Raw genomic sequence first — 25,685 nt, forward strand, 5'->3', positions numbered from 1 at the left:
AGATAAAACCCATGAAAGTATAAGCCTCCCCCCCGCGCCCACCCCCAAGACAGGAAACCCTGGGAGTTTCTCAGCTGGTCCATACGCAGCCTTCCAGCAATTTATCAAAATTACCACTCAGTGTTCCTACCAGCCTGTGGCCCCAGGTATTATTTCAACTGAACAGATCTCAGCTGTGATCCTCCACAGTCCCGTCTCTCCAGATGGCAGAGTGACAGTTCACCTTGCAACCTCGGTTCTCTGATGGGCCCAAGAAAAACTGCTGATTTTCCATTTGGGAAGGTGATGCAAACTCAGGGAGATAGTGAAGGACAGGGAGGCGGGGTGTGCTGCAGTTCATGGGATCACAGGGAACTGGACACGACTTGGCGAATGAAGAACAAAAAAAAGGTGAAGGTGATGATTTCCAAGTTTTCCACATGGCAGAGCTGCAACTGAAAGCCCTGTAACTGTGTTCTAATCAGATTCCTTCCCAAGACCTCACCCAAAGAAAGTATTTCACTGCTCACCCAGCATTCAAAACCCCCCATCTGGGGGTGTGAGTGTGTAGCTTCTGGGACTTCCCTGGGGGTCCAGTGGCTAAGACTCCATGTTTCCAATGCAGGGGGCCCGGGTTCGATCCCTGATGGGAGAACTAGATCCCACATGCCAGAACTAAGAGTCCATGTGCTGCAACTAAAGATCCCTCATGCCCCAATGAACACTGAATATCCCATGTGCCTCAAGTAAGACCAGGCACAGCCAAATACACACATACATAAATATTAAAAAAAAAAAAAAGAGAAAGTACAGCTTCTCACTTCATGGTGAGAAGAAATGGGCACGGTGGGCTGGTGGCTCCAAGCACTCCCTTCACGGGAGCTGTAGGGAGGAACAGGACATTTCGACCAGCGGGAGAACAAGGAGACGAAGCTTTTCTTCTTGAACCTGCATGGAGAAGGAGTCTCCACCTCTGGCTAACATCTCATGCTTGGCGTGGACACGTGGATGTGCCTGGCTTGCTCCGGAAGCATCAACATGTGAGGGTGGAAACCAGCTGGGTCCTCTTTAGCCTCTCAGTGCTTGGACAGGGCTGGTGCAGCGCAAGTGCTCCTTAGATGCTGGCTGAACTAAATGACCTTGAACCAAAGTCTCTGGAACCAGAAGCCACCAGGGCCAGGCTGACCCTGCAGGACGTGACAACCCTCACTCGATCTCCAGGTCCAGCCTGGCACCCAGCGGGCATGCATTAAACATTTGCATAATTAAAATAAATACATGAGGGACTGTCCTGGCTGTCCAGTGGTTAAGACTCTGCCTTCCAGTGCAGGGGGCAGGGGTTCAATCCCTGGTTGGGGAACTAAAATCCCACATGCCTCTGGGCCAAAAAACCAAAACAGAAAACAGAAGCAATACTGTAACAAATTCAATGAAGATTTTAAAAATGGTCCACAACCAAAAAAAAAAAATCTTAAAAATAAATAAATAAAATAAATACATGATGATCTGAGAGACTGGGGTGTCCAGAAACTCCAGAAAAAAAATCCAATTTGTGACTTACTGGATATCTGAAAGTGAAAGTCGCTCAGTCATGTCCAACTCTTTGAAACCCCATGGACTATACAGTCCCCAGAATTCTCCAAGCCAGAATACTAGAGTGAGTTGCTATGCCCTCTTCCAGGGGATCTTCCCAACCCAGGGATTGAACCCAGGTCACCTACATTTTGGGCAGATTCTTTACCAGCAGAGCCAGCAGGGAAGCCCTGGATACTTGGAGCGGCACATTTCCTTTCATTATAACTGTACTTTATTTGGAAAAGGAAATGGCACCCCACTCCAGTATTCTTGCTACAGAATTCCATGGACAGGGGAGCCTGGTGGACTATGGTCCATGGGATTGCAAAGAGTCGCACACGACTGAGTGCACAGCACACACCTTATTTAACTGGTCTGCAAGTGAGTTTGTTTTTCCTGATTGCCCGAAGTCTGCCATAAGACAAAGAGGAGGAGGGGTGGGAGGAGAGACATGAGTCTAACGTTAAGAAAAATCTCCATCCAATTTGAAATGGATAACCAACAAGGACCTACTGTATAGCACAGGTAACTCTGCTCCATATTACATGGCAGCTTGGATGGGAGGGGAGTTTAGGAGGAATGGACACATGCACATGTATGGGTGATTCCCTTCGCTGTTCACCTGAAACTATCACAGCATTGTTTTTGTGTGTGTGTGTGGGTGTTTGTTTTCTTTTTTCTTTATTCTTTTATTTTATGGGATTTTTTTGTTTTCTCTCTTTTTATTTTTTTTATCACAACATTGTCAACTGGCTATACCCCATACAAAATAAAAAGACTTAAAAAAAATCTCCATTCAGTCCAGTTGAACACCCATTTTCTGATACATCTAGAGGCCTGAGCATGGGGGCACATGGAGGGCTTTCTTCTCTGGCTTATATGCGGGCTTATACACAGATGATGATACCACCCTGAGAGCTTTCTTCGCTGGCTGCAGAGAGCAAGGAAGGCATAGAAGGGAAGGGTCCAGGCTTGGAGAGCATCCATTACTCTTGCACAGCCTCCATTTCCTCTGCTGTAGGATGGGGTGACTGTGGAAACCTACCTTGCAGAGTTGCTACATGAGCTCTTCACAGTCTCCTCTGCACCTGCCTGACCCAAGGCTGCAGAGGCGCAAAAGAAGCTCTCAGACAGCAGCAGCCCTCAGCACTTTATACTCCGTGCTGTGGACGGTTTTGGAGCTAGGACAGCAATGATGATGATCAAATGCTACGGGAGCAGCATCTCTCTGTGGATGAGATATAGGACTGGAGGCAGAAAGGTCCAGGGAGTCTGAGGCCCCAGCTAGGATGAGTGGGAGCGGGCCTGGCTTGCAGTCCTGGGTCCCTCTGGCTCAGCCTCTCAGGTCTGATGACACACATCCCACCGCCTCATGTCTACCCAGATGGGAGCATCCGAGGCTGAGCCTTGGCATCTCCTCTCTAACATCCTAACTGGGGCCCAGGGTTCTGAGGATCTGGGCCGCCCTAGCCTATTGGCTATGCTGGCTCGATAGCACCTGGAGGTCCCTAGATGCCACTTCGCTGGGACACAGAGGCTTCCTCATGCCGCCCAGAGAAGGTGAGCGAGTTCAGAGGCCTCGTGGTCCTTTGAATTAGTCCACACCAAGAAAGCTGAGCACCGAAGAACTGATGCTTTTGAACTGTGGTGTTGGAGAAGACTCTTGAGAGTCCCTTGGACTGCAGGGAGATCCAACCAGTCCATCCTAAAGGAAATCGGTCCTGAATATTCATTGGAAGGACTGATGCTGAAGCTGAAGCTCCAATACTTTGGCCACCTGATGTGAAGAACTGACTCATTGGAAAAGACCCTGATGCTGGGAAAGATTGAAGGCGGGAGGAGAAGGGGACAACAGAGGCTGAGATGGTTGGATAGCATCACCGACTCAATGGACATGAGTTTGAGTGAACTCTGGGAGTTGGTGATGGACAGGGAGGCCTGGCATGCTGCAGCCATGGAGGTCGCAAAAAGTCAGACATGACTGAGCGACTGAACTGAACCGAACACCATCTTGCCTCCATCCACCCCCATCATTCTTTCCCTGGTTGAGCATCCACTGTGTGTTAAGCCCCAGAGCTGGCCCCAGAGACCAAGGAAGATCCAGACAAGGTCTCTGCCTTCCAGGAACTCCCAGTCTGATCACCAGGCTGTGAATCTGGCAGAAGGGAAGGTGAGCAGGTGCAGGGGCCCAGAGATGGTGGAGGAAGGGCCTCTGGAGAAAGAAGGGGGTATGAGTGAGTCAGGGACCATTCCTTGGGGCTGGTCCTAGGCACACAGGAGGGGCTGAAAGCTGGTGAGGGGCCAGGCCAGAGGGCTTGGAGAAAGACAGGCAAAGAAGGGTACCACCCATGTCCCACCTACCCCTGCCCCAGCCTCCTCTCTTCATCCTTCTTGCCTGCTTTCTCCAGACCCTCTCCCTGTACCCCAGTCTCTGTGTCCCAGGCACCCCCATTCCTGCCTCTCCACCGTTTCTCTGACTCTCAGAAGTGTTCCCAAGCCCCAGGCTCTTTTGGAACCCCTGCCTCTACTTCCTTCATTTCTCTGCATCCTTGGATCTCCAAAGTCTCAGACTAAATTTAATCTGGATCCTTCTCGGCCTCTCTTTGCCTCCATCTCCCTCCATCTCGACCCGACTCTATCTCCCAAAGCCTGTGCCTTGCCGCGCCCCTCCTGGAGTTCCAGCTTGCCCACGTGCCTCACCCCTCAGCCCCGCCGCATCGATCTGCCAGGACTTCCGCGCTGCCAACCGGCGGGCCTGGAGGCCCCGGGCGTGGGCGATGCGGGGGGGAAAGTTCCAGGAGGAGCAGAGGAGGGGGCACGCGGGCCTCCGCGCCCAGAGAGACTCGCGTGCCAGTCACCTGCCTGCCGGCCTGGGCGCAGATGACGGCGGTCGACGTGGGAACCCCCGGGGCGCGCCTTTGTCTCCCCGCGGCCACGGAGGCTAATTAGATTGGAGATGGGGGAGCGGTCCTTTTTCACGGCGGTCCTGAGGCCGCCACTCCGCCCGACAGCCCCGCGCTAGCCAGCCTGAGTCACGTCTATTGAAACCGTTTCGGCGGACCGCGCCCCCCACCCCACCTCCGCAGTGGTAGCTTGTTTGCGCGCGCGAGCGGGGACGCACCCCGGAGCCCCGAATCGGCCTGCGGGAACCGAGGAGACACGGGCCCCAGGCGAGGAAGGAATTTCCTTAGGCCCCGCGGGCTTGGGGACCAGAGAGACTGAGATTTAGCAGGAGAGAGAAATTTGGGGAGGAAGCCCAAAGGGTGTGAGGAAGCTGGAGGGGCGGCCGGAGCGCAGGAGAAAAAGGAGAGAACGCCAGGGACGGAGCGGGAGAGAAGGCGCGACGTGGAAGGGGCGCGCGACGGCTGCGGAGAGCTGGCGGAGCAGGGACGTGGCGGGAGGAGACGGAAACCGGCGTGCGGACTAGGAGGGGCGGGGGCGGGAGCGCGGGGCAGGGGAGGGGGCGAGGAGCAGCCAGAGGCAGCCGGACCCGCCGACCGCTGGACGCGGGGACCGCGCAGGGGCCCCACTCCCGCCTCGGGGCTGCAGCGCAGGGGGCCAGGGGACCGGGGTAAGCGGCCGGGGCGCCGCGGGTCCGCATTCTTCGTCTTTTCTTCCTGCGGCTCATTTCGGCCGATCGATACCTGCGCGGGCCCTGCCCCCGCCGCTAATATCTTTTTAATGAGTTCGCGGGGCTTAGAGCGAGTGCGAGCTGCCCTCCAGGGTGGATTTTCCCCTGGCAGATGTTTCGGGAGGAGGAGGCGCGCGGGGCCCCCGGGAGGTGGGGACAAATCTCTCCCTCCGAGGGGCGAGGCAGAAGACTCTCTTCTAAAGTTCAAAAGAAAGACGGGCTTTCACTCGGCCCCCAAAAATGTATTTCCCGGCGGACAATGGGCTCCTTTCTGCGCCTCCTAGGGCCGGCGGGGAGGGAGGGGCGGGAACCCGTGCGCCGCGGCCCCGCCTGACAGACGAGCGCCCCCTCCACCCCGGACCGGGGCCGCCGAGTGAGGGTGCGGAAGCCGGGAGACAGACTTCCCCTCCGGTCACCCCGGGAAGAGAACAGACCAGACCTGAGCGCACCGGCGAGAACGAAAGTGCCTTGCGGGCGGAGGAAAGGGGCCTGGGGAGCCCTAGGCGGCTCCCCTCCCACCCTGTGCCCTGGGCCTCGCAGATGCGGCCACCGCACCCGAAGGGGCTCCTGCGGGTGCCTCGAGGGGAGGTAGGACAGGTCTCTGGGGTCGGGCTGTGGCCCGGGTTCTCTCCGCGATCCGCCCAGCGCGGGTCAACAAGTAGAAATTACCAGCCAGCCTCCAGCGGCCGCCGTGCGCCAAGTTCCGCTTCACCTGCCCGGATGTCCATCTGCCCCGCCCGCCCGCCCAGTGCCCCTCAGTCCGTGGGGTCGGCCTGCTCGCCCCCGCCTCCCTCTCTCCACTCCCGTGGGCGCGCGGAGAAGGGGGGACCCCGGGCTATGAGGATGACCTCCGAAGAGCCGCGGCCGATTGATTCGTTCCGCCCGGAGCCCGGGCCGCGTGAATAGGGGCCCGGGCTGCAGCGGCGGCGGCGGTGGCGACGACGGGGATAAAGATGTTGTCCCCGCCAGGGGGAGGGGGCGCGGGGCGGGAAGCGGGGCCATTCACTCCTGGCCCGGCCCCTGGGGAAGCCGCGCTGAAGAAAGGGGGCCGGGGCCTATTCAAGCCCTACGAGCCTCCCACAATGGACCGATATACTGGGGGCCTCTCTATTAACGCCCATGAATATTAAAGAGATCTCGGAGCGGCGGCCCGCGGGCGCGAGGGCGGAGGTGGCGGGGGGGGGGGGGGGGGGGGGGGGCGGCGCGCCTGCGAGTTCAGGCCAGGCCCGAGCTAGGGGAGGGGCTTGGAGCGGGCACACTCCGCGCCCGGGACCCCCGAAAAAGGACTCGGTTCATCCGCGGAGAAACCTCGGGAAATGCAGGTCTTTCCCTCTCAATCTCAGCGAGGGTAGATGCAAGCGCGGGGGCCTTGCTCCCCAATTCCAAGGGGCCCTAAGACTGGGGCGCGGTTGAATGGGTCGGCGCCTAGACACGAGGCACAAAATGTGAGCGCGCGTTGGAGATGCTCCCAGGCCGCTCCGCCTCCGCCCCTCCCACAGCACCGCTCTCTGCGTTCGCGGGTGCAGGCGAAGGGAATAGGGCTCTCTAGCTGCAGTCCGAACCCTCCATCACTTTATCTTTTGACCCCGAGCCAAGAAGGTCCAGGACCTAAATGCTGCACCCCAGAACAGAGGGACCGCACAGAATTGTCTCGGTGGGGTGTGGCCCCTGGAATCGGCAAAATTCGCAGGGTACTCATTGGAAAGTGACCTGACCCAGAGAGACACAAGGCGCGAAGAAGCCTCAGTTAACAAAGTCCAACCCAAACCATTGCACACACAGGGACACCGAGGCTCAGAGAGGAGAAGGGCCTTCCCAAGGACGCACAGCAGGCCTCGATCCGCTGCTGTCTCCCGGAGGCGCTCGCTGAGCTTGGCTGCGGTTCCTGGGGGCTCTCCCCGACGGCGTAGTCGCCTCCATCCTGGGCGCATCTTGCTCTCCACCGAGTCTTCCTAGAAACAGAGGCCCAGGAGCGGGGGAGGCTCCCACGCCCTGAGTCCCTCCGCTCCCCTCGGAGTCGAACTCTCGGCTCAAGCCAGAGCCAGTGTGGCTCTCTGGCGACGTCTGGAAGAAAGTCGAGGTTCCCGGGACCCTGACCCGCGCGCGGGCTGCAGCTCGCCCCTCCGCCGCGCTGCCCTCTGCTGGCGCCACGCCCGACTGTCGCCCCTGCTGCTCGTTGCGGCTTCCCCTGAGGCATCAGACTCGAGGTGACCTCAGGCCTTGGGTCTGAAGAATAGGGGCTCCCGCCTTCCTGACTCTATGCCCCGATGTGCACCCTGGGATGACAGGAGACCACTGGGCCAAACCGGGTGTGTCTCAGTGTGTGGCCAGGTGCGGGGCTGGCTTAGCAAAGACAGGACTTGGCTGTGAAGGGAGCTCTTTGCCAAGGGGCACAAAGACAGTACTCCTTGTAGGAAACCAGGCCCCCTTGACCCTCTGCCCAAGTCCCCTCTCTGAGGACAAGGCCTGTAGGGGGGGGTGGGTCCCATTCCTCCAGCTCACCAGTGAGCCCAAGGCACTGGCCTGAAGGTCCAGAAAACTAGTTATTAGAATCTGACATTGGTGGGGAGGGTGCGGAGTTCAGCAGATGGGGGTGCCCTCGGTGCTCCCCATCCCTCGTCTGTGGCTGGGGGGAGGGGCGGGGTGGGACTTGAAACTAACCCTGGGCAGTAGCAAAGCCCGCAGGTTAGCGGTGGCCTTCCCGCTTTGGTTCCCGGCTCCCGGTTTCCCGAGAGAGGCTGCGCTGGCCCTCCGGGAAGCCTTGGAATCTTCGTGAAGAAAGTCTGCTGGCCGGGTAAGGTTGAGGTGGGGTGGGGAAGCAAGTAGGGAGGGAGGGAGTGAAGTGGGAGGCCAGAAGAGAAAGAGGTAGGAGGCAGGAAGGGGTGCAGGACGCTGGCGGGCTTCCCTAGGTCGCAGCTGAACTGAAGGAATCAAGGGGCTCGAGCCTCAAGCCAAGGGCGCAGCGCGGCCCGGCCCCGGGGAACTCCCTGCAGATATGTGGAGGGCGTTCGCTCCAGGGCACCGCCGTTCCCATTGGCGATGCTCCAGGGACCTCTTTTGATCTCCCTACATCCGTCAGGAAAAAGCCTTTGCCACGCGACCCGCGAATTTCGGTCTGCTGGTGTGCCCTTCCCAACCCCGATCTAGCCCCCCTAGGACCGGGAGATGTCTCCCGCGAAGCCGTCTCGGGACAGCCCCAGCCCCGACGGCGGCCGCAGCTCCGCCCCGCAGCCCTCTCCGCCCAGAAAGGAGTTTCGCCACCGGCTACCGGCAGCCAGCCGGGCGGTTGCAGAGGCCCGTTTGAAGCGAAGCGCCGGTCTCCGCAGCGCCGTCTGCGCAGGAGTTCAGCACCGGCCTGCGCCGGGCCGGCTGGCTCCGGGGCGACTACCGCAGTCTGGGGCGTGGAGAGCGCGGCACCCGGCGGGCCAGGCGGGGCCAGGGAGCGCAGGGGAGGTGAGTGGCTGCCTGGCCCGGCCGGGATGCCGAGCGCAGATCCGGCCTGGGATCGTGGGTGAGCGCGGGGCCCGAGGGCAGGCGTCTCCTCTTGCCTAGTCTTGGTCCCTGGAGTCCGAGCGAGCCTCGCTGCGCCCACTGCCCTGCTCCGTCCCCCTCCTCTCTTCGCCGCGGGCCGAGCCTCCTTCTTGGCCCGGCGCTTCCCACGGGGAGAGGAGGAGAAAGAAACGGGGAGGATGGGGGGTGGGGGGGGGGTGGAAGGGCCAGGGAGGGCCGGGAGGAGCGCGGGGGTGGGGGGGTGGGGGTGGGGTACCGATCCGAGCGGCCGAGCGCCCCCGCCCCTTGAGCTCTGGCGGCAAAGGCTCCTCGCGCCTGGGCCGGGTACAACAAGTCTGTCCTCCGACGTCAGGGGGTCATTAATAACCAATTAGGAGGGTCACTGCGGCTCCTATAAAGGCGCTGAGATTTTTTGCCAAGGGGAAGACCGTCCGGGCCGGGTGTGTGAGAGGCGAGCGCGCGGCGGAGAGCCCCTCGCCGCCCGTTTCTCTGCAGCCACCCGCCTCCCACCCACCCCGCACCGCCCGCCCCCGCCTTCCCGCACCCGCCTTCCCGCACCCGCCTCCGCCTCCACCCCTGGCTCTCCAGCCCTTCGCGCCGCCTCTGCCATCGCTGCACATTTCTCGTCTCCCTCTGCCTTCTGCCTCGCTCTCCCTCGTTCACTTCCCTCCCAACCACCCCCTCGCCTCCCGCTCCCTCCTGCCCTTCTTCCTTCCCCATCACAACCCTCTTCTCCCGCTCCTGGGCTCCCCACCCCCCCGGCTCTTCCAACACATCCCCCGCCTCGGCCGGGCCGTCCGTCCGTCCGTCCCTCCGTCCTCCGCGCCGGCGAGCCCTGGGCCGCCCATGATGGGCTCCGTGCTCCCGGCGGAGGCCCTGGTGCTCAAGACCGGGCTGAAGGCTCCGGGACTGGCGCTGGCCGAGGTCATCACCTCCGACATCCTGCACAGCTTCCTGTACGGCCGCTGGCGCAACGTGCTGGGCGAGCAGCTCTTCGAAGACAAGAGCCACCACGCCAGCCCCAAGACCGCCTTCACCGCCGAGGTCCTGGCGCAGTCCTTCTCGGGCGGTGAGTCGCGCCGTCGGGGCCGATCGCATCCCTCCCTCCCCGCAGCCCCCTGGTTCCCGGGCCCACACGCGCGGGCCACGGCGGGGACCAGAGGACGGTGGCAGCCGCTCGCGCCCATCCGGGCGTTCCACACGCGGCCCGTGACTCAGTTTCCCGTAAGCCGAGCCGGGGCGCAAGCAGCCAAGCCCGGGCCGGGGGACGCCTCCACCGCGCTCGGCTCGAAGTCCGAGATCTGGGCACTGAGGCTGTCGGGCCCGCCGCCCCCGCGCTTCCCCAGCCGCCCCTCACCCCCTTTGAGCCGGCGGGTTCCCGGCATTTAAAGCCTTACTAGGCGTGTAATAGCAGTTGACTCAAAAAGAAGGGGTTTTAAATTCATTTAGTTAACTTGGGCTTGACCCGCGAGAGTTCCCACTTAAACCAAGAACTTTAAAAGGCAGCGGGGGCTGGGGAGGGGGCGAAGGAGGGCGGACAGGAGAGAAAGCGGCGGAGAGAGAGCGAGGGAGAGAATGAGAGAGGGAGAAAAGTTTCTTTTCTTTAAGATGTCTCAAGTTCTTACTCCTCATTCATCAACCCGCAAACAATATCTTCCCCCGACGCTGGCATCTCTGCGCGTCGCCCCCTTTTCCCCCTTTACGATTTCTGTTCCTCTCTTAATTTACCGTGCAGACTAATTCCACTTCCATTCACGCTATGTCAACCGTCTAATCCCCCCTTTTTGTAAGGGGAATTCCTCGGCCCCTTTTAAACAAGTCCCCTCCGCATTGAGCTACAATTTACTGCTACAGCATTCTTCCAGGGCTAATGAATTTAGAATTAGCAATTTCTTTCGAATGGAGCCGAATGAATGCGATCACTTTAACAGCGTGACAAATTGCCGGCCGCGCCGCAATGGACACCGTTTAACCCCCTCTTTCAGCCGGCCCGCTCGCCGGGTATTTTCCCAGGTAGCTTAGAGGGGAACCTTGTAAGACATGAAGGCCGCCCCTGTGCGCCTCGCCGCTCCCACCCCGGCTGCCCGGCCAAGGCAGGAGGACCCCCCCGGGGGATTGCGGGCCGCCCCAGCTCTTGTCCACCCTGAGAAGCGACTTCGCGGCTGGCCTAGGTCCGGGCACTGCCCTCCCTGGCACCCCCGGATCTCGCCGGGCAGCGAGAAACCCGGGCGCGCCCAGGGTCACCCAGAAAGCGTGAAACACGGCCCGCCGCAGTCGCCCGCCTTTCTTTTGAGCCGCCTCCGCCTCAGAGCCCGACTTGCTTTCCCAGCGCGGTCGGCGCGCCGCGGGCGCGAGGTTCCCCGCACCCCGAGCGGAGTCAGAGCCCCTGGCCGAGCCCCGGGTCCTCCGACAGTGCCCTGCGCTCGGTGCCGGAAAGCGCAGCGCGCGCGGAGCCATGGGAGAACCGCCCAGAACCCGAGCCGGGCGAAAGAATCTTGGCTGGACCGTCACCTCCTCGTGGGAGAGGGCCTCAGTTTACTCATTGGTTAAGACCTAAACTGCCATCGGCCCAGCAGTTCTTAAACTTGGCCGAAGTGGAGGGGAAGAGCGGTTGTGGATGTTCTGAGAATTCGTGGAGAGACCCAAAACGAAAACAAACACAAGAAAACCCTCCTAGAAATGAATCCCAAAGGCACCTCTTGCTTTCGGAGGCTCCGCGGGTTGCTGAGCCTCCACCCCCGGGGGGCGGGGGAGGAGGGGAAGAACCGGGCCTCCCTGCCTCCCACTCTGACCCAGTCCCCCTGCCTGGCGGCCACAGAGGTTCAGAAGCTGTCCAGCCTGGTGCTGCCGGCCGAGGTGATCATCGCGCAGAGCTCCATCCCCGGCGAGGGCCTTGGCATTTTCTCCAAGACGTGGATCAAGGCCGGCACCGAGATGGGCCCCTTCACTGGCCGTGTCATCGCTCCGGAGCACGTGGACATCTGCAAGAACAACAACCTCATGTGGGAGGTAGGCAGGGTCTCCGGGTCCTGGGAGCAGCGTGGACTGTGGGGTGTGGGATGTGGGTGGGGCCCTGGCGGCCTGCCTGACCCACCGCTGGTTCTTGCCTTGCTGGAAGCTGTAGGCGCTTTGGGCTGGGCCATGACTGGTCCCTGAGGTCGATTCCTACACCTGCCGGATGTCTGGAGGTTCCTCCCCAAATCACAAGGCGAAGCCTCTCTCCTCCTGCGAACCTTGGGGAGCACTTCCGGGGGTGGGGTGGGTCGGCGCCAGGACCCAGAGAAGTCATGTGCCTTGCCTCGAGTCCCACTGGAGACCTGGGAAGCCATTCCTAGGAGCCACCTCCATTCCTGGGAGCCATCTCCCGGCCACCTGCATTTTTCCCCTCACTCCAGCAACAGCGAAAGAGAGCCCCTCAGAGCCAGCCTTGGCCTTGGGGTGATCATGGCTGGAAGGAAAGATGAAGGGAGAGGGTGCTCCCTGGGAGTCAGCTGCTCAAACCAGGTGGAACAATGACAGCGCACACGAATGCCATTGAACTGGCACAGAGTCTGCTTTCCGAGCATGGAGTCAGATTTCTGAGTGCCGGGCCTGCATTCCACCAGATTGTCTCAGCAGCCCAATGGATTATTATTCCCATTTTAGAGAAGGAAAGTGACCTTCCATCCAAGGTCTTCTGTCTCTCCTCCCTACAACAGTGCCAGATGCCAGCAAAGCGCTCCCCCGACCCCGCCTCAGGATACAGCCACTCCCAGAGCACTTCCGCCCCCTGGGGCTCTCACTTGGAGGAGGTCAGCTGATGCACCCACTCCCTAGTGTCATTTCCCCTCCCTTCCCCAAGGCTCCACCATAACCCCCTCCTAGCAGATGCTCAAGGAGCCGAGTGGGACAAATCTTACACATGGTCACAGGAGCGGGGGAAAGAGGCCACGGGATGCCCCGAGGCCTCTCCTAACCTCACCTCCTCCCACACCTCTGGAGGCCTGGGCCAGCAGTTCCTTTCTCCACTGGTTGCTGGGTTAGGAAGTTGGGCTCCAGTAGATCTAGAAGTACTTTTGGTGACTCCCACATAGAGAGGCCAGGCCAAGGTCCCCAAGTGGGCCAGGCTTCCCTTTATAGGCTCCTCTGTGTCCCCCTCTGAGGTGCTGGCCAGCGCTCTCCACTGCTTCCCTAGAGAGCTGGCTGGAGGGGGTGCTGTTTTGGTCAGTGATCTCCTGGAGACCCCTTTTCGTCCAGGGATGGGGAGGCCGTGGCAGCAGGAGCCTGTGGGGCCCTGGAGACTGACTCCCTGTTGGCCACTTCTAGCCAGCCGGCCTTAGGCAAGTCGCCACACTGCTCTGAGCCCTCCTTTCCTCCGCTGGAAAACCAGGATGATAATAGCTGTGTCCACTTCCTGGGAGTGTTGGGAGGCTGGAAAGAGACAATGTGTGGATGGGCCTGGTGTGGGCCCTAGCCCTGGCCCCAGGCGGTACACACCACATAGCCCTGCCTCACCCGGGCCCCAATTTACCTGCGCCCAGGTGTTCAATGAGGATGGCACGGTGCGCTACTTCATCGACGCCAGCCAGGAGGACCACCGAAGCTGGATGACCTACATCAAATGCGCCCGTAACGAGCAGGAGCAGAACCTGGAGGTGGTCCAGATCGGCACCAGCATCTTCTACAAAGCCATTGAGGTGAGTGCGTGTATCGTTGTGTAGAGGGCAGAGGGGGAGCAGCCAGGCTGGGGTGCAGGGCAGTTGTGTCCAAGGACTGAGGTGGAAGCAAGAGGGGAGTGCTGGGGAAGACGCTGGCCTAGCTGGCCCTGCCCAGGCTGGAGGACTGAAGCCTGAGCATCATGGTCTCTGGGAGCATGACCTCCAGGGCAAGCTTCCTGCTGCAGATCAGAAAGAACAGAACCTTTGACTGTATGCCATTGTGAACGTCATGGGTGCCTCAACAGCGAGGTCCCAGGATACCTGCTGAGGGCGTCCTGGGATTGAGAAGCCACAGAGATGCAGAATCATCAGAAAGCAGTCCAGGGAAAGCATCTGGTGGGGAGAGAGGGTACCGCGTCAGCAGTGTTTCGGCTGTGCATTGCCCATCGTCCCGCACGCATGGGCCACCAGTGACGTGTGGATGGTGTGGATCGCGACTCTAGCCTCAGCTATCACATCCTCATCACTTGAGGCTTCAGGCTTTTCCTAGATGTGGTACGAGCGTGATCGCATTTAATCCTCATGCATTTAATCTGCGAGAAAGGCTTCTGTGATCATCTACAGTTTACTGGGTCTCACTTGGTAGACTGGCAGACTCGGGAGCTTTTACGGACATTGGAGTGGGGTGGGGGTAGGGGGATGTTAGCATTGATATCTGAGCGAGTGAAGCTTCTCAGACAAGACGGAAAGAGAGATAGCAGGCAGATATATATCGCTTCCCATGATGGGGGTGGGGGCGGGGTGAGGAGCTGGCCAGGCCCAGGGCAGGAGGTTCAAGGGGCATGGAAAGGAGGTGTGAAATGCTTGGGCAGAGGCAGAGGCAGACAGGCTCATGCTATTTGGGGAGAGGATAATGGCACGAGTGGTGGTAGCTGAGGCAGCCTGGCTGTTGGGACCCTTAAGACCTTGTCCCTTGGCAGGAAATTTGCTCAGTGTCTGGCCCAGGACGGGGGCTAGCAGCCTCGCCTCCCCATGGCAGGTTGGCAGCAAGTGGTGTGCGGGGAGGTGGGTGGGCGGGGGGGTATTGTGCCCCCACAATCCTCTGGATCCCATGCTTGTGGAAAGAGGCACTGTGCCTCTTGGGGTGGGGCTGGGCTTGGCTGAGTTTGGGGGTGTTCTGAATGACTCGCCCTTCCTTTAGTCCATTTTCTTCCTGCAACTCAGAGCCTCACGTCTTTCTAAGGCTCCGAGGGGGCACTGGATAATTGTCGCTTAATAACCAAACCCCAGGGAATTTCCCAGGGGTGGCAACAGAATGGCCTTTGCTTGGGCCCTGGTGTGGCCAGAAAGTGTGTTCCGAGGGCTGGACCTGAGGAGGACCAGGAAGGGTAAAGAGAGGTTGGGAATGCCCTGGAGGTCCAGGGGTTAGGGATCGGCGCTTTCAAAGCCAGGCCCAGGTTTGATCCCTGTCTCAGTACTGAGATCCTACACGCCCTGCTGTGCAAAAAAAAGGAAGGTAAGCAGTTCTTAGACTGAAGTTTGCATGAGATGGGGTAGAGTGAAGACAGGACTGATCCGAACCCAGGCTGAGGGTGGAGGTGCTTCTTACAGGAGAAAGGCCAACCCTAGGATTGGCCTCATGTGTGGCTGAACCCCACTTCTGGCAGAGAGCACCCCCTTTCACCTGCTCGGCCTCACATGCATCCTTAACATTTGTGCACTGCCTCTTGGCTACCCTGAAACAGATGAGATGGGGGACACACACTCATTCCATCCCTCCCATGGAGAGACGCACACACTCATATACACACAAACTCACACCCACGGGAAACAGGGTAAGGATGCCAACGTGATTTTAGCAAAGGACTTCGGACAGCATCAGTTATGGAGACAGGCGTCTCCTCTCACTGTTCAGGTAACTGGCTGAGCGCTGAGCAGAGACAGGAAATATTAACAGACATTTGTACGGAAATTCAGAGTCAGAGGGCAACGTGGCTAAGGTGTGTCTCCACAGAGGAATCTAAGATTATCAGATTTTTAAAAGTCATCTACATTTGACGGGGAATTAAAATTGAAGAAAAGAAGGGAATTTCTTAGTGGTCCAGTAGTTAGGCCTTAGCCCTGTCACTGCCGAGGGCCTGGGTTCAGTCCCTGGTCGGGGAACTAAGATCCCAAAAGCCACCACTCGGAGCGACCAAAAGACAAAACAGAATAAAATACATTTTAAACGTTGAAGAAAGAAGATTAGGAAAATATATCCTCCTGGATATGATCTAGATTAGTGGATATCAGCAATTTGGCTATCCATGCTTCTACAGAATTAGCAAGCCGAGTGCTGGAGTGAGGGATAAGAAAACACAAAATATCACCCATTTTACTTTAAACAAGTGATGTTGGACACATTTTTTTTTTTTTTTTTTTTTTTGGTGGTGGCAGTTTTCTTAAAGTGATGCGCCAAAATGTCAGATGCCACTTACCGGACCAGCTGTGCGTCTGGGTGTGTGTGACTGACTGCCATGCAGCAGGGCTCGGCCGGAAGAAATTCCTGCTGCCCCAGGCCACTCCCCTGCACGCCTCTGCAGTGTGGGGGCTGTCTGTCCTGTGTTTGTGTGAGGGGGCCAAGAAGACTCTGTGCCATGACCTGTTTTCTTAATCTTCCTGTCACCCAGAACTGCTATGTTTATTTCATAACAGTAACCCGTTTCTTGCGAAAAAAAGAGAAACAATGGAAAGAAGCATCTTCATAAAATAACAGAATATACTAATGTGGCTCTGAAATTTTCTATAAATTCAAAAGGAAGGCCGTCCAAATGGAGACGAGGGTGATGGGTTTCTGGGACCAGCCTGTCCAGGTGGATTTGGTGTCTGGCTGGATTTGCCGCATGTTATACTAGGACCCTCCTCCCTTTGCTGTCCTCTAGCACGGAAGAATTTACTGTAACCTCAGGTGCCTAAAATGACACTTCTAGAAATTGCCCAGCACATGGCACATGGGCACTGCATGTTAACACTTAAGTCTTTCTCTGGGTGATGGGAGCTGGCTCGAAAGTGGACACACAGACCTGTTTCTCCCAGGAAAACAAAACTGGTAAATAAGACTGGCTGTCCTGCGAAGCAAGAAATTTGACCCCCAAATTCAATACAAATAAAGTATTTAGGAATAATTCATGCAAATTTTGGATTTGGGAACTGGGAAGAAACTTCTCAGGCTTTCCTCGCCCTATGTTTTGGCATAGGACAAATGCCAAATAGCCCTGAAATGTGGGCTTTTTCCTTGTTTGTGACTTTTATTCTCTTTCCAAGCTATTGAACTTCTTCTCCCCCTAGAGCCCAACAGCTCCGTCTCTCCATCTTTCTTTTTCTATGAGGACAGGCTCTATTTTCCTTTCACACTTGCTCACTGGTGGGTGCAGTTAAGGGACTTTGATTATTAATAATAAGCATCATTAATGATGCTACCATCCATGGAGCAGTTACCATGTGCCAACACCACGCTAAAGCTTTTCGCAACTTTCATTCCCTCAGCCTGGGGCTTTCCTTATCCCCATTTTAATGACGATGAAACTGAGGTTCAGGGGGATCTTGGGAGACTGTTGAACTGTGGTTTGAATTTGTCTGATCCCCGAGCGGAGCCCTTGGTCACTGCGCCATGGGACCTCCCTGGCCAATATCTATTTGCTGGAACTCTATTAATTGCTATGTCAGGACATCTGTGGTACAATGGAAATTGATATTCGTCCGGATGACACCAAGGTCCTTCTGGACGAGGGTTTCTGTACTGCCGGGGGCGGGGGAGGGGGCATCAGAGCCTTCTGGGAGCATGTTCCATGTTGTGACATGAATTTATATTAGGAAAACAAACCCAAACCCCCACACATTTTCAACTGATAATAAAAATTCAGAAATGGGTCAGGACAAAACTTCTGGGCTGATAGGGAAGGTGAAGAAGCACGTGTTGGGAGATCATGTAATTTGTCAACTAAAGAGTCAGGCTCTGAAATTCACCCAGAGTCTTGATGATGCGAACTTTATGGTGCGGCATTCGTCTCTTTGGGAATTGCTTTGTTTATTGTGTGTCCCGAGTTAGTCTCCGCTCTCCAGAAAAGTGAACAAGCAGCTGATTCTCATTCTCTGAGCCCTAGTGGAGAGCCCCAGCGGGCCAGGCCAGAGTGTTGACTGGAAAGAAATGGGGCTAGGGTCTTCCCAGGCTGTCCAAGGGTTAAGACATCACACTTCCACTGTGGGGGGCAGGGTGTGGGTTCGATTCCTGGTTGGGAGACTAAGATCCTATATGCTGTGCAGTGGGCATCTCTTCAAAAAAAGGAGAAATAGGGCTTCTGAGGGCACTGGGGGGCTCTGCAGAGGACCGTGGCTATTCTTTGCTCTCAGGCGATCAGCATCCAGGAGCCTCCGGCCAGTGGTACTAGGCTTTCAGGGAACAGGCTGCCGGTTCTTGGGCTCTCCTGGTCTCCATCCCTGGGGCCACTGGGAGCAGGCAGAGGCCAGAGGTCCAGGCCAGGAGCTGCCGCTAGTTTCCCGGAGCTCTGATGGGTAGAGAGAACCTTCAGTGCCTCCAAGAGGTGAGGCTGCCTTCCCCAGCGCTGCTTTGAGAACTGGATGCTTCTTTTTTTTTTTTTTCTTGACCGGGATAACCTCAAATACGCTCATGTCATCAGTTCCGATTACTTTATTTTTTAAACATGTTTAATTTTGTACCAGGGTACAGCCAATTAACAGTGTTGTGATAGTTTCAGGCGAACAGCAAATGGACTCAGCCATACATACACATGTATCCATTCTCCCCCACACTGGAAACTTCTTGCTGTCTGGGGATGTGTGTCATTGTCAATTCTAGCAGGTTCTTTTTAATAGATTTTCTTTAAAAACTGTTCTTTTTTGGGACTTCCCTGGTGGTCCAATGGCTAAGACTCCACGCTCCCAACGCAGGGTGCCCAGGTTCGATCCCTGGTTAGGGAACTAGATCCCCCATGCTGCAACTGGAAAAAATAAAAATAAAAAAGTCCCTCCTGTTGCAAATAAGACCCGGCACAGCTAAATTAATTAATTAAAAAATATATATTATTTTTGTATAAAAGTAATGTGTGCTCATTAATTCTTAAAACATCAGATGCAGCATGTAGAAGATGTAAGTCAATTTTTATCAACATTAAAAAAAAAAGTCTCAAAATGACAAACCCGTCTGAGGAAAGATTCGCAGAAAACCAGAAAACGTGTCTGGGCACCTTGGTTGGAAGAATTACTTTTCCCATTATGCTCCTTTGTGTCTGTGTCACTGTTCTAATTTTTAAAATCCAGGAGTAAAATTAATTTTAGTCCATTTGAAAAACGTGTCCATAAATAAATGACTCAAAACAGTCAATATTAAAGCTCTTATTTTAAAAATATTGTCCCCAACCACCATTTTGAATAATAATCTTCAGAATTCATGCATTTCCAGATGCTCTTGGCTCCTCATTCATCACATGATTGCTGTCACTGTTATATTTGTTTTATGTTTTGTAATGGTTGTCACTGTCAGTTCAAATGAAAAGGCCGGTGTTGACTTAAGTATTCGACTCCTGGACTGCAAGTCTGGAGATGGCGATGCAGTTTTCAGAGACATCGTGGGGGCTTGCTGACCCCTCTCACCCCACCTCTGGGCTTTCCCCTCCCGCTCAGGGCAGATGGGGCCAGGACACGGTGGCACCAGCGTGGTATTGGTGTCCTGGGGGCACGCAGGCCAGCCTGTGCGTTTTTTTGTTGTTCTGCCTCGTGGCATGCGGGATCTTAATTCTCCAGCCAAAGATTGAACCTGGCCCTCGGCAGTAAAAGCTCCAAGTCCAAACCACTGGACCGCTGAGGAATTCCCCAGCCTGTGCGTCTGATGGTCACTGAAGGCAGAGCCACGGGCATCCTGGGCCCCCCCTCGCCACACTGCAGGCTCTGTGGGGACAACCAGGGGACCCAATACCACAGAGGTGGATGTCCAGCAGAGGTGTGGTCACTGTTTTACAGTTGAGGAAAGTGAGGACTGGGTATAAAAGGCCACTTGCCCAAGGGGGCACGCTCAGCAGGCGGGGAGCCCAAGTGGACCCTGACCTGTGTGGCCCCAGCACCTGAGCCGGAACCCTTGGCAATACCACCTCCTCAAAGAAGGGGCATGTACAGACAGCTGGACAGCTGGACCAGACAGCTGGTCACTTTAGAAGAACCATGATGTACAAAGATGTGGTGTCGTCTGAATATTGAAGCCAGTGGCTGGGACAGTGTCAGAGGTGACTGACAGAGTCTTAGAACTGGGGGGAACCTCAGAGATCATGCTCCCCACCACCCTCATTTGAGGAAACCAGCTTAGGAAGGCCGAATGCTCGCCTAAGGTCACCAGGGACCCAGGGACTGAAGGCCCACCGGCACCATCTCTCAGCAGCTTCCTTCACAGTGAATTTATCCTGAATACTTTAGCTCCATCACCCTCTTTTCTAAGGGGTTCACCGAACCTCTCAGCTTTTCCAGCAGGGCCCCCAGCTCTGACCTGCTGGCCTCCTTGACAGTGGCCGTGCCTGTGAATGATCAGAGGCCACGAGGACTCTTGCGGCAGTGCCAGATTCTCATCTCTCTGCTTTTAGGCATGGCCTAATTTCCCTTGGCTTCTGAGACTGCATTTGATCTTTCCATATTTAAACCCCATCAATCTGAGCAGGCGTGGTACCCTCTGCCAGGCTCCTTGTCACTCACTGACCATGTGGCTTGCCATGACACCTCAAGGGCTGTGGGGTCTGTTAGAAAGGGGCATGGGGGACCTCAGGCCGAGTCATTGGAGGATGGACATCGCCTAGGCCCCCTGGAACTTTGCTTCTTCCACCCTCTCCTCTCCCTGCTTCCCTCCCCTGCAGGGTAGGGCAGAGCTGGCTCTGATGGTCTGAGGTTCTTCCTGGCTCAGACCAGAGGAACGCAGGTGTGGCAAGCAGAATGGTTCTGTGATTGGCAGGGGTCTGCAGGCCAGAACCAAAGGGAAGGGGTGGGGGCTTTCTCTGTGACCCTGGAAGCCAAGGAGAAGGGTCCATTCTAGGGTGATTTCAGACAGCCTACATGGAGTCTTGTGTGATTTTTTTGTATTCACTTCAACTAAAAGAGGACTCACCTGGGGACTTCCCTGGCGGCCCAGTGGTTAAGACTTTGAGCTCGCACCGCAGGGGGCACGGGTTCAATTCCTGATCCAGAAACCAAGATCCCACATGCCACGTGATACAGCCAAAAAACCAAAAAGGGCCCACTAGGAAAACAACTAGCTGTTGCCTGGAGGTATCCACCTTGCTCTGGGCCGATCAGAGAGTGACCCCCAGTGGGATCCACCCAGTGGGTGCCAAAGTCACTCCTCTGGGGTCCAGGCCTCAGGAGGTGATGGGCCTTGCCCTCTCACCTTTGCTCTAGCTGGCTAGGACCAGAGGGTTCTTCACCTTGAGTAACTGGCTGCCACCAGAGGGGTGGCGGGCCCCTGGGATGTCCCAGAGGAAGGGGTCAGCGCCACCTCAGGCAGAAGCCTTCCGCAGCCTCCCTGAATTGTCACTGCAGAGCCCTCCCCACGGCAGGCCCCTGTGGCAGGTCCTCCCCTGGGAGCAGCAGAGCCCCGTCACTGTGGAGTTCTCTGCCATAGACCTATCATTGCTTAGTTCCCAAGTCATATCCGACACTTCTGCAAACCATAGGCTATAGACCACTAGGCCCCTCTGTCCATGGAATTCTCCAGGCAAGAATACTGGAGTGGGTTGCCATTTCCTTCTTCAGGGGATCTTCCCGACCCAGGGATTGAACCCTCATCTCCTGTATTGCAGGCAGATTCTTTACCTCTGAGCCACCTGGGAAGCTGTGCCACAGGCCTATGACATGGCGAGACAGATCCCATTTAAGGCTGGGTGCCCCAGTATGTCTGGAGGTGGAAGCATTCATTGATCTGAATGCTTCTCTTTTAGCCATTTGCAGGGAGTCATACAGAGGCCTGTGACGGGGAGAGAAGTGTATGCGACGTGGTGCTGCCTCCTGGGTGCGCTGGTTGAGAGATGTTTCCAGAACACCGTCAGGCAGGGTATAACTGAGAACCACAGGGTGCCCCGCAGCCCATGCTCCTTGGGGATGTCTGGCTTAGCCCTGCAGACCTGAGGGCTGGTTGGTTCTGGTTCCCCTCGGAGAGAAATGACAAGTTTTCTAGCTTTCCTTCTTCAGTTACTTCTGCTTGAAGCATGGTTTCCATCCCATTGTTGTCAGTTTGGGAGAGCGGCCAGGAGACAGCTCTGGTCCCAGCAGCAGAGCCAGGATGAGACGGTGAGAAGCCTGGGCAGAGTGAAGCAGAGGGGCAGAGCATCCCAGGGCCTCCCGTGTCTGTGAAGCTTGTTGGAGATAGCCTGGTAGAAAGGGACCCCAGTGTGGCTCTCTTGGGGCTGCAGCTGTATCCACATGTCCATGGTGGGAGCTAGGACAGCTCCTCCTGGCTGTGAGGGGACATTCTCCCCTGCTGGGGGGACAGGGGACTGCTGCCTCCCTGACTTAGTCTTGCCTCCTTCCCTATAGATGATCCCTCCAGACCAGGAGCTGCTGGTGTGGTATGGAAATTCACACAACACCTTCCTGGGGATCCCTGGTGTGCCCGGACTGGAGGAGGAGCAGAAAAAGAACAAGCATGGTAGGTAGTCCCATGAGTCCACAATGACAACGGACCCACAGAACTCAGAGAGTGAGAGAGTAAGGGTGTGTGTGTGTGTGTGTGTGTGTGTGTGTATTTGGCAGGGAAACTCCTGGCCTCTGGGGACCTTGGTTCTGTCTTCAGCAGTGTCAAGCACATGACACTTCCTGGTTTAAGGAGGCTGATGCCCCTGGAGCCGCTGCCATGGTCCAGGCATGGATGGAAGACAGTTCTGATTCTGGACAAAATAGACTGTCTGGGGGCAGATTGGGTGGAGGGAGAAGCAGGGTGTGGCAGAGGAGCAAGGGGCCAGGCAGTAAGGACACTGGATTGGATTCCAGTTCTGCTGTGCAATCTTGGGAGATGGCTCTGTGCTCGGTTTCCCTACCTCTAAAAGAAGGATGCTTGTTGGGCAAGATGATGTCTAAGGGTCCTCCCAGCTCTGTCCATGGTGCTGGACCTGGCACAGAGTAGGTGCTCAGTGTGCATCTGTTGAATGAAGTCTGAGCAGAGTGTGTGTGCGTGTGTGTGTGCGTGTGCGTGTGTATGTGTGTGTGTGTGTGTGTGTGTTGGGCGGTGGAGGCTGGGGGGCGGCGGCACTGATCACCATGGTAGAGACCATTTGCTCAAAACCCATTTCCTGCCAAGTATTGGGCTAAACCTTTTACAGGTATCATCCCACTCGGGTCCTCATAAAACCTTTGTGATATTTGGTCATTTTTATTTTTAAAGGACGAATCTGAGGCTCAGGAACTACTATCTATCCAGCCCTTGCTCTAATGTTTCACAAACCATTTTTTCTGATCCTCATAGCAACTTTTTGCTATGATAAGCAATGATAACAATGTCATCATTACTTTCATTTTGGGGATGAGAAAAGTGAGGTACAGTTCACTGGTACATAGTTGAAAAAGTGCAAGTTTCCCAGTCAAACCCAACTCTTTGCAACCCCATGGACTGTGGCCCACCAGGCTCCTTTGTCCATGGAATTTTCCAGGCAAGAATACTGGAGTGGGTTGCCATTCCCTTCTCCAAGGGATCTTCCCAACCCAAGGATCAAACCCAGGTCTTCTGCATTGCAGGCAGATTCTTTACCATCAAGGCCACCAGGTACATAGATGGCACTCAGTAAATAAATGTGGGATAAATAAATGAGAGGCTTTGGGGGAGGAGGAGTAGTTATAACAGTTACTACCATTTATGGACGGCTGCTGTAAACCTGGTACTTCCTAAGTCCAGGCTTAGGCAGGTAAAGTGCTGTATACAGAGTAGCCTTTGAAGATGTCAGCTTTTTTTGTGATCATCTCAGGAAGATCCCCTGGAGGAGGAAATGACAACTCACTCTAGTATTCTTGCCTGGAAAACACCGTAGACAGAGGAGCCTGGTGGATTACAGTCCATGGGGTTACAAAGAATCTGACACGACTGAGAACTGAACACACGCACTCAGGTGTAGCTGTGCATAATCCCCGTGAGGTCGTAGTAGGTTCCCATTTAAAAAAATTATTTTTCAAAATGTACTTATTTATTTTAACCGGAGGATAATTACTTAACAATACTGTGATGGTTTTTGCCTTACATCAACATGAATGGGCCACGGGGCATCCATGTGTCCCGAACCCACCTCCCTCCCCACCTCATCCCTCCAGCTTGTCACAAAGCACCTGGCTTTGGGTGCCCTGCCTTCACGTAGGTTCTCATTGTACTGGATGAGAAACTTGAGGCTTCCCCGAGAGGCTAAGTCACTAAGTCCCCGAGATCTCGCAGCATGGGTCTGGAGTACGACTCCTAACGGATGCCAGGTCAGGGCGCTCGCTGCCCCTTCCTACCCCTGTGCGGTGGCCCCAATCAGTCTGCGGAGAGGTCACCCCGACGGATCGATGATCCGAGGCGGCTGAGCCCCGGGAGGGGGACCCTCGGGGAGGCGTACGGGGGCGGGGGGAGGGCGTGGTGTCGAGCCGCCGGCCTCGGGGATGCCAACGAGGCTGCTCTCTCTCTCTCCTCCTTCCCGCCTCCCCGCCCCCTACCCGGACCCCGCCCGCGCGGCCAGAGGATTTCCACCCCGCGGACTCGGCGACGGGCACGGCGGGCCGCATGCGCTGCGTCATCTGCCACCGCGGATTCAACTCGCGCAGCAACTTGCGCTCGCACATGCGCATCCACACGCTGGACAAGCCCTTCGTTTGCCGCTTCTGCAACCGCCGCTTCAGCCAGTCGTCCACGCTGCGCAACCACGTGCGCCTGCACACGGGCGAGCGCCCTTACAAGTGCCAGGTGTGCCAGAGCGCCTACTCCCAGCTGGCAGGCCTGCGCGCCCACCAGAAGAGCGCGCGCCACCGGCCGCCCAGCGCCGCGCTGCAGGCCCACTCGCCCGCGCTGCCAGCGCCGCACGCGCACGCGCCCGCGCTCGCCGCTGCCGCCGCCGCGCACCACCTGCCGGCCATGGTGCTGTGAGCACCTGCGCCTGCGTGCGCGGCCCCGCTCCCCGCGCGCGCGCCCCCGCTCACCCCCGCGCGCCCCCGCCGCCCAGACCCCAGGCCGCCGCGCGACCCCTGCCGGCCATGGTGCTGAGAGCGCCTGCGCCTGCGTGCGCGCCCCCGCTCCGCGCGCCCGCGCGCCCGCGCCCCCATACCCCGGGCCGCCGCGCAACACGCGGCTGTCATCTCTCCTGACGCGACCTCTCGGCTGCACGCGGCCGCCGGACCGGCTCTGTAGGCGCGCCCCAGAAATGACGCCCAGGCTTACCCTCTTCGCCCCAGTTTCGCACACGAGGACCCTGAGGGGCGAAGTCCCTCTCCCGGGCCTTCCCTCCCCCCTCCCCGACGTCGGCCACCTCTTTTTCAGACGGTCCCCGAGTCGCACGCCTCTTGAGTCGGCTGATCGGGATGATATAGCCCCCTTGTGGGTGGCCGGAGAGGGGACTGAAAGCCTCCGAGGGTCCTCAGCGAGGGGGAGGGGAAAGGGAGACCCCCACCATCCTCACAGAGAGCCGCGTGTTGGGAATGGAGAGCGAACTCCCTGTCCCAGGGTGGGCATAGCGGGGCTGGCACGCGCCATCTCTCTCCTCCTCCCTCCTCAGGGACTGCTATCCTGCAGTGTCGCCCCCTTCTTGAGAGCTGGGGGCTGGCGGGCTCCGGGGCAGCCAGAGGAGGCCGGAGAGACCTGCCCTTCCCTGCCAGGACGGGGTTGGGGGGCTTCTCTCCTTCGGGCCACCTGCCCCCCCAAAATGGGCTCCCTGAGGACACACAAGGCACAAATGTGCCAAACAGGCTGAGAAGGAAGGCGAAACCGCGGTGGCTCAGCGGTAAAGAATCTGCCTGCCATGCAGGAGACCAGGTTCATCCCTGGGTGGGGAAGATCCCCTGGAGGAGGGCATAGCAACCCACTCCAGTATTCTTGCCTGGCGAATCCCATGGACAGAGGAGCCTGGCGGGCTACAGCCCACAGGGTTGCAAGGAGTCGGACACGACTGAAGCGACTTAAGCACGCACCAAGGCAAAATAGAAATCCACTCCTTGGGATGAGGCCTGCCTCTCTTTGGGCCTACGCTTCCCCTATCCCAATCTGTAAAATGAGAGAATTGGACCAACGCCGCCTCGCCTTCAGCTCTAACGTCAAGCTTGGAAAGGGTATGCCGGGCTCTCCTCGCCACCCTTCGGCACCAGGAGGCCAAGAC

General features: G+C 57.2%; 1 protein-coding gene across 1 annotated transcript; it reads left to right on the forward strand.

The window, feature by feature from the left end:
• The first annotated feature begins 9,263 nt into the window (after window positions 1–9,263).
• PRDM12 (PR/SET domain 12) lies at window positions 9,264–24,463 on the forward strand. Its single transcript, XM_025261856.2, has 5 exons — window positions 9,264–9,764; window positions 11,514–11,704; window positions 13,216–13,371; window positions 21,898–22,009; window positions 24,060–24,463. Exons 1-5 carry the CDS (start codon window positions 9,542–9,544, stop codon window positions 24,461–24,463), a joined length of 1,086 nt encoding a protein of 361 aa, XP_025117641.1. The 5' UTR covers window positions 9,264–9,541.
• Window positions 24,464–25,685: the final 1,222 nt, after the last annotated feature.

Source organism: Bubalus bubalis, chromosome 12 (assembly GCF_019923935.1).
Source record: "Bubalus bubalis isolate 160015118507 breed Murrah chromosome 12, NDDB_SH_1, whole genome shotgun sequence".
In the NCBI taxonomy this organism is placed as follows: Eukaryota; Metazoa; Chordata; class Mammalia; order Artiodactyla; family Bovidae; genus Bubalus; species Bubalus bubalis.

Coding starts and splice junctions, on each gene's coding strand:
- PRDM12 (XM_025261856.2), top strand. CDS start 9,542: ATGATGGGCTCCGTGCTCCCGGCGGAGGCCCTGGTGCTCAAGACCGGG. Junction 11,705..13,215: donor ACAACAACCTCATGTGGGAG/GTAGGCAGGGTC, acceptor ACCTGCGCCCAG/GTGTTCAATGAGGATGGCAC. Junction 13,372..21,897: donor TCTTCTACAAAGCCATTGAG/GTGAGTGCGTGT, acceptor CCTTCCCTATAG/ATGATCCCTCCAGACCAGGA.